Source organism: Myotis brandtii, unplaced genomic scaffold, assembly GCF_000412655.1.
Source record: "Myotis brandtii unplaced genomic scaffold, ASM41265v1 scaffold621, whole genome shotgun sequence".
Taxonomy (NCBI): Eukaryota; Metazoa; Chordata; class Mammalia; order Chiroptera; family Vespertilionidae; genus Myotis; species Myotis brandtii.
In genome coordinates, this window is record NW_005370372.1 from 4,031,255 (window position 1) to 4,045,438 (window position 14,184).

General features: G+C 60.3%; 1 protein-coding gene across 1 annotated transcript in view; it reads right to left on the bottom strand.

The window, feature by feature from the left end:
- SSPO (SCO-spondin) overlaps positions 1-13,805 on the bottom strand; it is a 21,703-nt gene extending 7,898 nt beyond the window's left edge. Inside the window, 43 exon segments of the mRNA XM_014528179.1 lie at positions 432-653; positions 857-985; positions 988-1,089; positions 1,290-1,367; positions 1,370-1,458; positions 1,539-1,594; positions 1,596-1,639; positions 1,771-1,836; positions 1,839-1,919; positions 2,155-2,179; positions 2,182-2,254; positions 2,347-2,409; positions 2,411-2,469; positions 2,579-2,601; positions 2,604-2,768; positions 3,355-3,489; positions 3,816-4,072; positions 4,298-4,395; positions 4,511-4,701; positions 5,522-5,755; positions 6,210-6,340; positions 6,342-6,361; positions 6,552-6,577; positions 6,580-6,769; positions 6,835-6,923; positions 6,926-7,015; positions 7,652-7,769; positions 8,892-8,971; positions 8,974-9,011; positions 9,330-9,422; positions 9,424-9,460; positions 9,463-9,576; positions 9,774-9,945; positions 10,212-10,364; positions 10,850-10,929; positions 11,017-11,064; positions 11,067-11,155; positions 11,730-11,839; positions 11,935-12,179; positions 12,410-12,589; positions 12,708-12,790; positions 13,176-13,334; positions 13,540-13,805. Coding sequence (XP_014383665.1) covers positions 432-653; positions 857-985; positions 988-1,089; positions 1,290-1,367; positions 1,370-1,458; positions 1,539-1,594; positions 1,596-1,639; positions 1,771-1,836; positions 1,839-1,919; positions 2,155-2,179; positions 2,182-2,254; positions 2,347-2,409; positions 2,411-2,469; positions 2,579-2,601; positions 2,604-2,768; positions 3,355-3,489; positions 3,816-4,072; positions 4,298-4,395; positions 4,511-4,701; positions 5,522-5,755; positions 6,210-6,340; positions 6,342-6,361; positions 6,552-6,577; positions 6,580-6,769; positions 6,835-6,923; positions 6,926-7,015; positions 7,652-7,769; positions 8,892-8,971; positions 8,974-9,011; positions 9,330-9,422; positions 9,424-9,460; positions 9,463-9,576; positions 9,774-9,945; positions 10,212-10,364; positions 10,850-10,929; positions 11,017-11,064; positions 11,067-11,155; positions 11,730-11,839; positions 11,935-12,179; positions 12,410-12,589; positions 12,708-12,790; positions 13,176-13,334; positions 13,540-13,589 — 4,585 coding nt within the window. The 5' untranslated portion in view covers positions 13,590-13,805.
- Between the last annotated feature and the right edge of the window lie 379 nt (positions 13,806-14,184).

Below are 14,184 nucleotides of genomic sequence, written 5' to 3' on the forward strand. Positions count from 1 at the left end.
GCCCGGCGGATAGACAGCGCTCCCCAGCCGGCCTGGCCCTTCCTTCTCCACCACCCGCTCCGCTCCAGCTACAGGCTCGCCCGGTCCCTGACCTGAGCCCGGCCCTCGCCCCACCTCCGAAACCTCCCCGAGTCCATTCGCTTCCCCATTTTGCTGCCCTATTGGTTTTCCAAAAGCTGTCCCCCCTCCTCAGGGAATTTCCATTACCCTCCCCTCAGCCCAGAGGGGCCTTGAACGTCAGGAAATAAGGTTTGGACTCTTTCAGCCCCCTCAAACACCTTCACTTCTTTCATTCTGGTGTCTTCAGGAGGCTGGGTCGGTGCTCTGTTCCTTCCAGTCCAGCACGTGCCCCAAATCCTCCCTCTGAGATGCCCTCCTGCCCGCCGACCCCCAGGCCTCCACACTCCAGCTTTCTCCCCGAGGAGACTCACCAGGGCTGGTGCTGGCCAGGGGAGCTGGTGCCGTCTCCCAGGAGCCAGCGGAGGGACTGGGCAAGGTGCCAGCAGGGGGCGTGGGCAGAGAGGGGAGGGGGCAGTGCCCAGGCCCCTCATCTGCTCCATCTGGGCAGTCCCAGATTCTGTCACACAGCTGGATGGCCCCCATGCAGGTGCCATCGATGCAGGACACCTCCCCAGGGGTGCAGTTCACCTGCCCTGCAGCCAGGGAAAGGAGGAGCTGGCCCCAGGGCACTGCCCCTTGTTGTCACTGTGTGCGCCCACTCACACACCCACAGGTGCCAACTTCCCAATGGGACCCTGGATTGGGGAAGGAGGGGAGGCAGGCAGTTTGGGGCCCACAAGATAGGCCTTGTGGGAAGGGTGCCTGGTGGGCTGGAGACTGGGCCAGGACCACCCACCCAGACAGGACTCCTCATCATCAGCATCTGGACAGTCAGGGTGTCCATCACAGAGCAGGGCTGGGGGCAGGCAGCGCCCATCAGCACAGGCCAGAGAGTCCTGGGGGCATGGGCAGCCCTGCTCATCTGTCCATCTCCACAGTCGTCCTGTCCATCACAGAGCAGGGCCAGGGGCAGGCAGTGGCCGGAGCTGCAAGATATCTGCCCCTCCCTGCAGCCTGCAGTGGCACAGCCTGGTGTGGGGCAGGTAAGCAGGCTCAGGATGCCAACATAGGGTCCCAGAGAAGTCCCTCACCCCAGAAAGACCAGAACACATCTGCCTACAAGTCACCGCTGCTGGTAATGGGAGCAGCAGCTTGGGAAGTTGTCCTAGGATACATACGAGGATCAGCCTGTCATTCAGCCACTGCCACACACAGGCGAAGACACTTGCCCTCCTCATCTGAGCCATCGCCACAGTCGTCCTGGTTGTCACAAAGCCACTCGTGGGGCACACAGTGCCCACTCTCCGGCACAGGGCCTCTCCCTCTGCACAGCCAGGCACAGGCTCCTCGCAGCGGGTACTGCCACCCCCACAAAGCCACCGACTTCCCTGGCACGTGCTGAGCACATGATGTCCTGGGATCAGACGTAGCTCTGGGACAGCCCAGGGGCTATGGGGCTCCCCCAAGCCCCCAATCACCAGTCCCCACAGGCCTTCTGCAGCACCGTTCCTGGTGGGAAGAAGCCGCCCCCCTCTCCCCCACTCACAGGGACAGAAAGCCAGCTTCATGCAGATGCCTCCTCAGGTCACAGAGGGCAGGGCTTGGAGCACAGGGCACAGCAGCCCTCACGCCAGCCCTGTCACCTGTGGCCTTGTGGCCCCTTCCCTGTCCCGGTGCCGCCTCCCCTCTCCCCATTCTGACCCTACCCACCATGCAGCAGAGTCCCCTCAAGGCAGAAGAAGCCCTCCACACAGGTGACAGCCTGGCAATGCCACCAGCTTCAGGACCATGGTCATGGCAGGTGGGGGGACACGTGGGGCCACAGGCCTCATACTCCTGGCCTCCTTCACATTGCAGAGCTGGGTGGAGAGGAGCGAGGCTTGGTCAGCAAGGTGCAAGGGCATCAGGATGCAAAAGCAGCAGGCGAGCCGGCCCAAGGTGACGGCCCTGAAGGGCATGGGGCCATGGTGTAGATTCCTGCTGAGACCCTCCCAAGGCTGTTTACAACACACGGGTTTACAGAGCAGCAAACATAGCATGTTCGGCTGGGTGCGGTGGGACTGGGCACCAGGGACTGAGGGCAGGCACACTCGCGGCAGAGCTCCTGGCTGCGACAGCGCGCACGTGGAGCCCGTGTCGGGAGGTGGCAATGGCCGAGCACAGACACTCACAGTCGCCTCCTGAATCACAGCTGTGGGAGGGGTCGGTCAGCCTCAGCAGCCGCTCTCCACGGCCACACACCCTCCCACCCGGTCCCCAGGCCTGCCGCTCTCACCCGCCGGCATCCAGGCATCATAAACGCACCACCCGTAGTGCTGCTGTGGGGGTACCTCCGCGTGGCCCCGGGCAGAGTGGCTGCAGCAGCACCCCGCAGCGGGAGCGAGCCCAGGCGGCCCGGTGGGCATTCACCTGCAGGTACAGCGCTGTGGACCAGATCCCTCCGCAGCGCCCAGCCTCCGTTTCCCCCAGGTTTCTGCAGCTGCACCCACTCCCTTTCCCGTCTCCCGCCCTTGCTCACGGTGCAGGGGTGTGGCAGGTCCCTGGCTCAGGGCACAGAGGACTGAGGAGCCAGGAGTGGGCGGCCAGCTCAGCAGTGGGCTCCAGGGCTCCCTGGCGGCTCCGCAGGTTGTTGCTGGCATCGCCATCAAAGTCTCCACACAGCCCAGCCACACGGCCGCGGAACTGCGGGGACAGCAGGACCCGGGTGCCTGAAGAAAGGCAGCAGGGGGCCGACTGTGCAAAGAAATGACCCGCTGGCCTTCGTGGGGGCCCAGAGCAGGGATAAGACCAGGGACGCTATTGTTGCGGCCGCCTGACCACCTGCATGAGTACCGCCACCCAATAGGAGGCGCTGCTTCACTCTCTTTTTGGTGGGGAGAAGTGGGAGCCTACTCCCCTAACTACACCCAGGATGGGGGACAGGAAAATTCTCCAAATGGGCAGATTCCAGCCAGGCTCCAGGTCAGACTGTGACACCCACCAGCCCCAGGGGACTCTGTGGCTGGAGGCTCAGATGTCAGCCCCGCTGTGCTGGCCACCAGACTCCTTCCCACACGCGGGGTTATTTCGGTTTCCAGTTTCTCGGTAACAGTCATTTCTAAAACACCAACCACTTTTTTGGGTGGTGGGTTGTTAGGAAATTTGGTATTTTCTAAATGTTTCTTCGGTGAGGAGGTGCTGATTTCATAAGTAACAGGAACACAACTCTGACCACTTGTAGGGAGGAGGAGTCTGGGGGAGTTAGACCCCTGGGTAAGGCAGGGCAGGGTCAGAGGGTGAGGGATGGGGCCTGACCTCCATCCCAGAGCAGGGAGAGGCCCAGGCGGGTGGTGAGCAGCAGGAAGAGGCCAGCCCGGCCAAGGCTCAGCCCGGGGCCTGTGTAGACCTTGGGGGATGTTACACTCACCCCATTCACTGTCACTGCCCGGCCTTTGGATGAGGAGGGAGGCCATCAGGCTCGGCCTTGGAGTATGGGGCCTCCCAGATCCCCATGGGGTCCTTCCAGCCTCCCCTCCAACCTTCCTTTTGCTTCTCTAGCTACGTCACCTTGGGCAGGCCATGAGCCCTCTCTGGGCCTTAATTTCTTAGAGCCTTCCAGAATGATGATTTCCAGCCAAGAGAGGGGGCGCCAGCTGCACGGCACTGATACAAATCGGGGAGACATGGAGAGCCCGGGCCTCAGCCACCCCTGTAGAGCTGTGAGGCCATCCAGCGTGCCCCTCCTTGGCAACGCCACCCTTCAATGTCACAGTCACCTCTGAGCATGTGGACAACGGTGCTCTGCAGCCGCACGGTCAGTGCCTTGGTGCAGGTGAGGCCGCTGGCCCCGCAGGGCAGGTTCTGGGCCGAGACTGTGAACTGGCCACTGGCCTCTCGCACCAGCAGGTATTCACAGGCCCCGGGGAAGGTGAGGGCTAGCCCATCGAATGTCACATAATGGGGGGCACCCGATGCCTGGCACCGTCCACCGCACCGCTGGCCCATGCAGTGCCACTGCCTGCCCTGACACACGCTGTGGGCAAGGGGAAGAGGGGAAACAGAGTCACAAGGACCGGGATCGGCAGCTGTATCCAGGGGAGAAAACTGGTCAGGTTCCAAGCAACTCCAGAGAGACCCTCAGCTTGGGGATCCTGGAGGACTCCCATTGCCCAGGCAGTCTGGTCCTCCCACCCCACCCATTGCTCCAGCCCCAAGCCAGGGGTCACAAGGTCAAAGGTTACAGGTCACAGGGCTGGGCATACCAATGTTGCAGTCCTCATGGATGGTGGCATTGGGTGGATACCACCTGCCACCGTGGCGGCAGGGACAGAGCTCAGGAGGCACACAGCGCTCGTCCTGGGCAGAGGCCAGGGACAAAGGGGCACCTTAGAGGACAACCCAATGCCCCTCCCACTCTTTCAGACAGCCAGGGGGGCAGGGCAGTGCCCTATGCAGCTCCCCCCAGACTTACCAGCAACACGGTGCCTGGGGGACAGACACAGTCCCCTGTGCTGCCTGGGGGGCAGGAGTGGTTGGCACTGGGGCTGTCACAGGTGAGGAGGCAGGCATCAGGGGCATAGACAAGCTCATGGGGACAGAATGCCCGCTGGGGGGTGCAGCGGCGATCACTGCAGTTCCAGAGGCCCCTGTCCTGGCACACACCTCGGACACAGAAGGAAGGTGAGAGGCAGTCCAAGGCTGGCCTCATCTCCAGGGGCCTGGTCTGACCTGGGAGAGGCTCAGGAACCCAGGGGTCCCAAGCCCCTAACGTCTACTCCAGAGATCTGAGTGTCCTCCCCCAACACCCCAGTTGTTACAAGCACAGGGATTGGGGCTGTTCCCAGTACCCAGCCATACTTGGGCTAAATATTGTCACCCTTTCCTGCCCCAGCTCCGATGGGGCCATTCTCTGGGCTCTGGGGAGGGGCAGAGATAGCTGGGCTAGATATTGTCACCCCAGCTCCAATGGGGGCCATTCTCTGGGCTCTGGGGAGGGGCAGAGATAGTGAACTACCCACTCCCAGCCCAGGTAGGAGGGGGATTTCACTGAAGTCTCACATTCACCCACCAAGCCCTGGCCCCTGGCTCCGCCTCCATAGCTTTGTAACTTGCTTTTACTTCTCCCTAACCCTTGGAAGAGCCTCTAGACCACACTCAACTGGAATCCAGAGGTCTGGGTTCTAGACCATCATGAACAAGCTGTGTGACTCTGCAAGCCGTTTAACCTATCTGAGCCTCAGTTTCCTCGCCTGCAAAATGGGAACAATTCTTCTACTTCCTACTTCCCTAGGTTATTGTAGGAATTAAGGACAATTGAGTAAGATCATGTACATTAAAGTGCTCCACTGAGTAACAGTTATCAGTGCTATGTCATCCCCACGGGCATGCCATGCTAAAACCCACCGGACTACAAGCCCTTTTCTCTAAGTTCCATCTCCTCACCCCCAAGCCTTCACCCCCCACAAAGGTTGCTGCCCTCACCAGCGGCTGCAGTCCTTCATGGTGGCACTGCCAGGGGCATAACGACGGGCTTCAAGCTGGCAGGGGCACAAGCTGGGGGGCACACACTGGCCCTCAGGGTCCCACAGCAGCCCCAAGGGGCAATTACAACCAGCCACACAGCCACCCAGCTTCCCACAGTCCTCTGGCTCCCCACATTTCTGACCGCACACTGGGGCACAATCCTGGTACTCCTGGCCCCCAGGACACAAGACAGCTGGGCACAGAGACACAAGAAGGTCAGGGGCATAGCCACTGCTGCTCTGCCCACCCCTCTGGACCCCACCACCACCTCCTATGCCTCTGAAAGAAGGTAAGCCAGCAATCTGCAAGGTCAGAGGTCCTCCTGAGGCCCCACCCCCAACTCCCCTCAGAGTTCTTGGATCCCTTCTAGCTGGGAGGAGGAGACTGGAAATTGGGTGCTGGCTGAGCTGACTCACGGCAGAGGGTCTGGTTCCTCCAGGGCAGTGGTCGGCAAACTGCGGCTCGCGAGCCACATGCGGCTCTTTGGTCCCTTGAGTGTGGCTCTTCCACAAAATACCACGTGCGGGCGCGCACTTACAGTGCGATTGAAACTTCGTGGTCCATGCTCAGAAATCAGTATTTTGTGGAAGAGCCACACTCAAGGGACCAAAGAGCCGCATGTGGCTCGTGAGCCGCAGTTTGCCGACCACTGCTCCAGGGAGATGGGGCATCCTCCTGGGCACAGCGGCGAGCATAGGCAGCAAGCACTGGGCACAGGCAGTCCCTGCCAGGGGCACGGCCACACACGGCTGCCAAGTAGCACAGGTGGAAGGGCTCCATCCACCAGCCTGTGGCACTCCTTGGGGGAAGAAGAGGAAATGGATCAGCTTCTCCCCCACAGATTCCCGTTCCCTCTTGTCCCCACTGTCACCTCCCTGCGCTCAGAAGCCCTGTCACAGCAGGGCCTTCCCAATAGTCCAGGAGGAGGGCAGGGCGGGTACTGACCCCATCGTACAGGTGTGAACAGGAGGAGAGCCCCAACCAGCTACCTGGAAGACTGGGCCATGCAGGATGGCTCTGCGAAAACATGGCGCTCAGTGTGGGTGCTGCAGGGGGAAAGAGGGGTGCTGTCCTCTGAGGGGCACCTTCCCTTGCCTGCCAGCTGGAACTTGCTAGCAAAGGCAGCAATGCTGGTCTCCACGTCACCGGCAGGTGTCAGGAAGTCGTCCTGCTGGTTCCAGGTGAAGGTGCCGCATAGGCCCTGCACCTAGGTCACCGGAGTAGGCAGAAATGGTCAAACCCGGCCCACTGTGGCCTCGCCCAGCCACTCACCTGCCCCCTGGCACACCTCTGGGCATGGTGGGGGTCCAGGGTGATGTAGGCTGCAGGGTCAGACACCCCCCAGAGGACCTGGACTCCAGCAGCAGGAAGGTGGAGGAGGCTCGGGAGACACTGATGCCCTCAGGGCTGCTCCAGGGCAGGCCCACGTCCTGCCCATTGGCCAGGGCAGCTCCTGGAACAAGGGGCCTGTGAGGGGGCTGCCACGCAGGGCTGGGCTGGGCTGATGAGGTTAAGGGGACAACATATGGCAGGATGGGGCTGTAAAAAGGGAAAGGACTGGGCAGGAGGTGGGAGGGCTGCCCACACTGAGTGAGGGGAGCCCTGGGCAATCACCCATTCCCCGTGAGCACTCCCACATGCACTGAGGACCACCCTCAGCACCTACTTTGCCTTTGAAGTCAGTTCATACATAGGAGGAGCAGATGCAGGGAAGGGAGATGGAGGGACTGTGGGCTCAGCATCCGAACTGGGAGGGACCTATCTGGCCTGGTGTCCAACTTCTCAGAACTTGCAACCCCCACCCCCAAGGATGGAGCAGAAGATGCCTTGGAAGTTTCCCAAAGGACTGTGTGTCTGCTTCGGAGATGGGGGGCTTAGGGGAAATGGAAGCAACGAGTTTGGTTTGGGGAATCTGAGGGGAGGTTTGCGATTCAGAAACCACAGGGCAGTGTGGACAGAAAGTGCTGGAATGAGCCAGAGTCTGCAGAGAGAGGGGCAGTAACAGGAGGCTGCTAGGGCCTGAGCCACAGTTCTGAGGACTGTCGGGAGGGAAGGCCTAGTAGGTAGGTGCCCGGTGAGCCAAGGCTACCTGAGTCCCTGAGCTGGATGTGGGCGTCCCCCTGGGAGACAGAGATGGCGTGGAGGCAGCTCCCAGAGTCGCAGGCTCCATGCTCCAGCACGATCAACAGCTACCCCTTGGCCAAGTCCTGGGGCAGACGGTGAGGAATGGGGGGAGGGTCGCACCTGAGAACAGGTGTTCTACAGACCACCTCCAGTTCACACCTGGAGGTAGATCCCGCTAATGTGTGCTGACCACTTTCCAGCCAGCCAGACTCACATGTGCATTGGCTCCCTTCTTTACTCCCCCTGGGTATGTATGCTCATGTCTGTGTGTGTCTATGTGTATGCACATGCTAAATCAATCTATATGCATATGCAGGAGCATATGTCATCTGTGCACACCTGTTTGTGCTTGTGTGTGTAAGAACATGCCTAGGCCTGAACCTGAGACGTCACTCAGTTTTACTAGGGGACCAAGAAGGTCCTTTATTGGCCCTGGGACTATTTTGCACGAAGTAGCTTGTGACAAACCCACCCTGTCCAATTTGTGAGAAAGGACTGCAAGCATGGATTTTGCTTGGTGCCCCTGGATGTGGTGGTGATGACAGCAGTACTTTCACAGGAACCTAAAGAGGAGGTGAGAACCCAAAGGGGAGACTACATGGTGTCTGCTGCAGCCACTCTCCCTCCAAAATCGGTTCCCCCTCAGCTTTTCCCTGGACAACTGTGTGCATTTTGTTCACTTATTTAGTGGTTTCTTGCAGGGGTGGGGAACCTTTTTTCTGCCCAGGGCCATTTTGGGTATTTACATCATTCTGGAGCCATACAAAATTATCATCTTAAAAATTAGCCTGCTGCCCTAGCCGGTTTGGCCCAGTGGATAGAGCGCCAGCTTGCGACTGAAGGGTCCGGGGTTCGATTTTGGTCAAGGGCATGTGCCCGGATTGCAAACTCGATCCCCAGTAGGGGGCGTGCAGGAGGCAGCCGATCAATGATTCTCTCTCATCATTGATGTTTCTATCTCTCCCCTTCCTAAAAGTATTTCTTTTAAATTAGCCTGCAATATTTGTTCAAACATTTAATTAACTCACCTCTAATGCCTTGGCAGGGCCAGACCAAATGATTTAGCGGGCCCTACACGGCCACAGCCCCACCCTTGCATGGTCATTTCACCCTCACAGCAGCCCTACGAAGGGGCCTGCTCTAGGAAGATTCGCCTACTCCCCTCCCCTGCCCGCAGTTAGTTCCCCCCAACGCCCCCACCTCGCCTGCACCAGGATGGAGGAGAAGCTCCGCCCATCAAAGGTGTGGTAGTGCCCGTCCCCGCCCACCGCGCACTCTGAAGGCCAGGAGCCCGCACGCAGAGCCACCGGCCGTCCTGGCACACGCTGTGAGCACAAGGGGTGAGAGAGCGCCCTCTGGATCAGCCCGGGGCAGGGTTATGCTGAGCTGGAGACGACCTCCGGTCCCCAACACCAGGTGTCTCCCGCCCCTGGCACCTCCTCCTCCCATTAGGCTTAGAGTCAGCTGGTGGAGGTCACCAGCTAGGTCTTCAAGCAGGGCCACCACTTATGCCCTGAGAGGGCGCAGGCCACAGGCCACTTGTGAGAGGTCCCCAGACGGAAAAGCAGGTTGAGGAGATAGCACATGGGAGGGATCAGAGTGGATGGGGCGGTCTCCAAGCCCAGCGAAAGGGCCAGCAACACCTGCGGACCCAGCACGGGTTGCACAGCTGGCGCACAGTGTCGCCGGGGGCGTAGCGCTGGCGTCGGTAATAGAAGGGACATTGGGAGGCAGGCACAGAGGGCGCCGTCCCAGAAGAGGCCGGGCGGACATCGCAGCCGCTCAAGCATTCTCCGCAAGACCCCTCCCCGCCCTCGCCCACAGTGGGGCAGCTGGGCGGGCAGGCCGAGGCGCAGTCGGAGTACAGTTGGTCTCCGGGGCACAGGCGCTCTGCAGGCACAGGAGTGGCTGTGAGGCCCAGGAGCCCCCCTCCTCCCGCCAGGCACCACTGGGCTGAGGAGCCTGGAGGCCTCGCTGGGGGCTCAGCAGGCGCCAGAGCACTCAGAAGTAGGGGTCACACTAGGGCCCTCCCTCAGTTCCCAATCCTGCAGGGCGGGGAGGCCTGGAGGCACAGGCAGGAACCCTACCACAGAAGCCGGGCTTCCTCCAGAGCACATGGATGTGACGCTTGGCACGGTCCTGGGCATAGTTGGCCAAGGTGGCACACACAGCCTCCCTGCGGCCCTCTCTCCCACTGCCTGCTGGGGCCCCAGCACAGTAGGCAAAGAGGCAGGCGTCATGGTACTCAGCAGAGGGAACCTTCCGAGAAAGGACAGCCCCTCAGCCAACCAGCCCCCTCCTCTTGCTTCTATCTCACCCACCCTGGTTTAGAGCCAAACAGATGAGGGCTGTAGAGGACCTCACAGCTCATACATACGAGCAATCTCATTCCCCAGAGGTAAAACCCAGGACAGAGTAGGAGGGCTTGACCAATAGCAGGACCAGATTCCCCATTTGGCACCTCCCCAGCACCCCCTCTTTTCAGCCCCTCTGATGCCAGACACTATCTCCACCCCCACCTATACCTGGACATGGCATTCTCTGAATGGACCATCCAGCAGTTGGTGGCATACATCTTGGGTTTCGGCCCGCAATTGGCCAGCCTCCGTGCCCACCTCGGTGCCCCTCAGAGGCTCCTCGCAGCCCTGTGCTGCCTCCACTGCATCCAGACACCCAGCCTGGGGACAATCGGAGTCAGGACAGGGAGCAGGGATGAGGCACATTCACAAGGACACCAGGAAAATAGCCACTGCTTTCACAGCTGCTTCAAAGCTCCACCGTCATGACACGCAACCCAGACACCATCCCCGTTATGACGGGGAGGGGCAGCAAAGTGGCAAGCCAGGGGCCGGGGCAGGGGAGCTGGCGTCACTGTCAACCCACAGGCAGGAGGTTTGATGACTAGCTGATTAACCAAAACTGGTTGGTAACCAGGTCAGTGAGTGTGTCCCCTGGGTGTAGGGAGCCAGGGCTGTGGACAGCTCCTTACACTGAGCTCCTGTGGGACCCCGAGCCTGCCTTTTCTTCTCTGGGGATCTGGGAGAGGCCCAGGAACTGTCTCTTGCAGGAGACAGAACAGAGGCTTGAAGGTGTCAGAGAAGCGAGGCGTGGGTGGGCAGGTGGGGAGCAAGGGAGCCCGGGCTCCCTGAGGGCTGCATCTCACCTCTGAGTCAGGCAGCTTCCAGGAATTCCCAAAGGTGGCAGCTAATACAGCCAGCCCCCCTCCTGGCTCCAAGAAGTCATCTGGGGGAGGGAGAAAGCAGAGGTGCTGTCTGAGGCCTCAGGTCTTCCCTTCCCTCCTACACCAGCCACAACACCACACCCACTTACCTTCACGCCGGCCATTGTAGAGCCCACAGAGGCCTTGAGTCTGTCCCGGAGCTTGTGGTCCACAGAAACGGAGATCGAACTGGACCCATCCAGCTGCACAACGACCCCCAGGCCCCCTGACAGCACTGCAAGCTCAGCCCTGGACAGGGAAAGTGGGGGTCACACTGCCCACCCCTCCCACCATCGCACTAGGGCTCAGACTGCCCAGGGAAGGGGAAATGAGGGATTCTCACCATTCTGGAGAGTTCTGCACTTTATATTCTTTAAAGAAGCCCCACTGGTTTCCCATCACAGCCCTCCTTGAGAAGTTCATGAATGCTGGCTTTGGTGCTAGTAGATGGGACAGTTTCTTACCAGAATTTTTGTCCTGGTTGTGGTCCATGGAGTGAGATGGGAGTGAGGTTGTGTGTGTGTGTGTGTGTCGTCTCCTAGCACCAAAGCCTTCCTCACAACACTGTGGGAGGCAAGTGGGGGAAACTGAGGCTCAGAGAGGTTAAGTGGTTAAGTAGAAGCACTCGCCCCAGGTCACCTTGTGAGGGAGCTGGTGGGGGTTGGTTGCAGGTGTGGGGGCGAGGACTAGGTCCATAACACCTGGCTCCTCAGCTGGCTCCCTCATTTCCAAATGCCTCCCAACAGCGGTGGGGGTCGGGGAGGCAGCAGCAAGCTCAGTCCCCAGCTGCCCCTTCTGAGCCCCACCCTGGGTGTGGGCAGACTGTCCCTCACCCGAGAGCAGCTGAAACTCCCCATCAGGTACCAGCTGCCCATTCACAGAGACATTTCCACCCTGAATCAGCACTTCCTCTGGTCCCATCATCACCCGGACCTGGGAGGAGACGGGTCATGGGTGAGATGGTCAGTGTCTCTCCTCCTCCCATACCCAGCTCCCTCCCTGTCTCCATCCCCAGCTCCCTCCCTCACCTGCTGACAGTGCCCAGGCTGGGGACAATGGCCCCTGGGCCTGATGTGGACAGCCCAAGTGGAGTCAGCAGCACCTGCCACCAGGTAAGTGCAGTGGCCCAGGAAGTGGTAGTGGCGCTTGTCAAAGGTGCGGTAGTGGAAGCCGGACCAGGTGGCACAGGTGGCCGAGGGACACTGGCTCCAGCTCCAGAGTTGGGCCAGGGCCCCTGCCAGGGGCTGCAGCAGGGCTGGAGACTGGGTGCTGCCTGGGGGAGAGGCACCACCGTGAGCCTCTAAATGTGGGGGCGGAGGGTGGAGGAAGCAGGTGGACAGTCACGGTCACTCTGGTGGGCAGGGGATGGGAGGTGACTCATCTGAGAGGACAGGGGAGTGGACTTGGGCCCTGTGGAAAGGCCCAGAGCTCAAGAATTCCACGTGGGCGTGCCTAGGGAGCGGTGACAGCTGGGACTGTGCTGTTGACAGGCTTGGGACCCACCTGGAAGCCGTTGGCTGGAGCAGCTGAGGCAGGCCTGGGAGCGTTCATCCCACCAGCTGGGTCCCCAAGGCTGGGCACAGCATTCCTCCAGGCTTCCTGCAGATGCATGAGCTGAGCCTGCCCAAGGCTGGCACTGCCATGTGGCAAAGCAGTAGCCCTTGGGGCTGGCTTCTGCAAGGGCTGTGGTGGATACAGAGAGAGAACGGGGTGGACCCAGTCAGTCTGGACCCAGCTTCCCTCCCCAAGCAGCCTGCCGCCTCCATGACACTACAGATCCGGGCTAATCTCAGGCACTTACCCAGGGAGCGGTGGGTGCCTCCCCAGCCTGGGCAGCAGGCCCTCACTGTCCTGTTCCACGCAACAGGTCGTGATTCCTGGGGCCTGGCTCCATGGAGCAGGCAGAAGGGAGGAGATGTTAGTGTCTAGCCCATCCCCCTCCCTGGGAATGGACTGGATGGTCATTCAATCTAGTCACCTACTCTCTGAGTGAACTTATCAAGTGATTTCCCTTCTTGGTCTTCATTTCCCCATGAGATGACCTTGGGGAGGCCGCCTGGAGGCATCAAGCATCTCCATGGGCTGCTCTTAGTGGTGTCCACTCATCCACTACCCCCATCCCTCATGCTCTGCCCTTTGAGAGCCCACCCAGACCTATTTCCCAAATGGCTGCTTCTCCAGATCACCACCAGTCCTCCCCCAGTTTCCGGATATGGCCCCTTTGCTCTCTCCTGCTGGGCAGCCAGCCCAGACTCCGACCCTCACCCACTTGTAGATGGGACAGAGCCCTGCATGTCCACTCCCGGACAGGTCCAGCCGCCAGCCCAGGCGCCGGTGATGATAGAGGCTGGTGCAAGGCACCAGGTCCTCCTGACGTGGGGTGACTTCCTCCTCCACCAGAATGGTCTCCATGTGCTCACACTATCGCCTGCCCAAGGATGGGGAATGAGAGAGCAGCTGCCACTGTCCCTTGTCACCAAGAAGCCCATTCCTGAAAGAGCCAACTCCCAGGGAAGTTAGTGAACTGAGGCGGAGGCGGAGGTTGGGAGGAGGTCTGGTTGCTCCAAAGGGCCCCAGTCATGGGGCAGGAGGAAAAGGACTTAGTGGGAGGGTCCCTGCAGTGGGCGGCTTACCCGTTAGTAAGTGCCCATGCCATCCCAAAGAGGGGGGCAGGGAGCAGCATGGTGCCTCCACAGGTCAACTTTGGGGGGACTTCGAGGCTTGGGCTTATGGGAGGCAGTGTGCAGCAGGTGAGCAGAGGGGCCAGGACTGGCCTCCCCCACCACAGGCCAGTCTACTGCAGCCCAGCCTCAGTGTGTCCAGCCAGCTTCAGCGCACTGTGAGCTGGGAGGCTTTATCTCATCTCCATGCCCCCAGGCACCAGCTGCTTGGAACTGGATTGGACCTGCCTGCATATCTCACAATCCCCTCTCCCTGGAAACCGTCCCCTTCCTGCCCCTGTCTAGTGTGTGTGTGTGTGTGTGTGTGTGTGTGTGGGGTAAGTAATTGGGGGGAGGGGGATGCATGTGTCCCAGGCCACAGTAAAACACTCTGAGCCTCTGATATTTCCACACTCTGAGGCCCTACCACAAATTAACATGAACTCTGGGCAAGCCACCCTCCCTCTCTAGGCCTTGATTTCCTTACCAGTAAAAACTCCAGGGGCCTCCCAGGGATGCTCAGGTGGGACTCAGGGGCTGCATGAATGGTATGAAATTGTGTGTGGGCACATTTTTCTGAGGACAGTTCCATACCTTTTATTAGATTCCCGGCGGGGG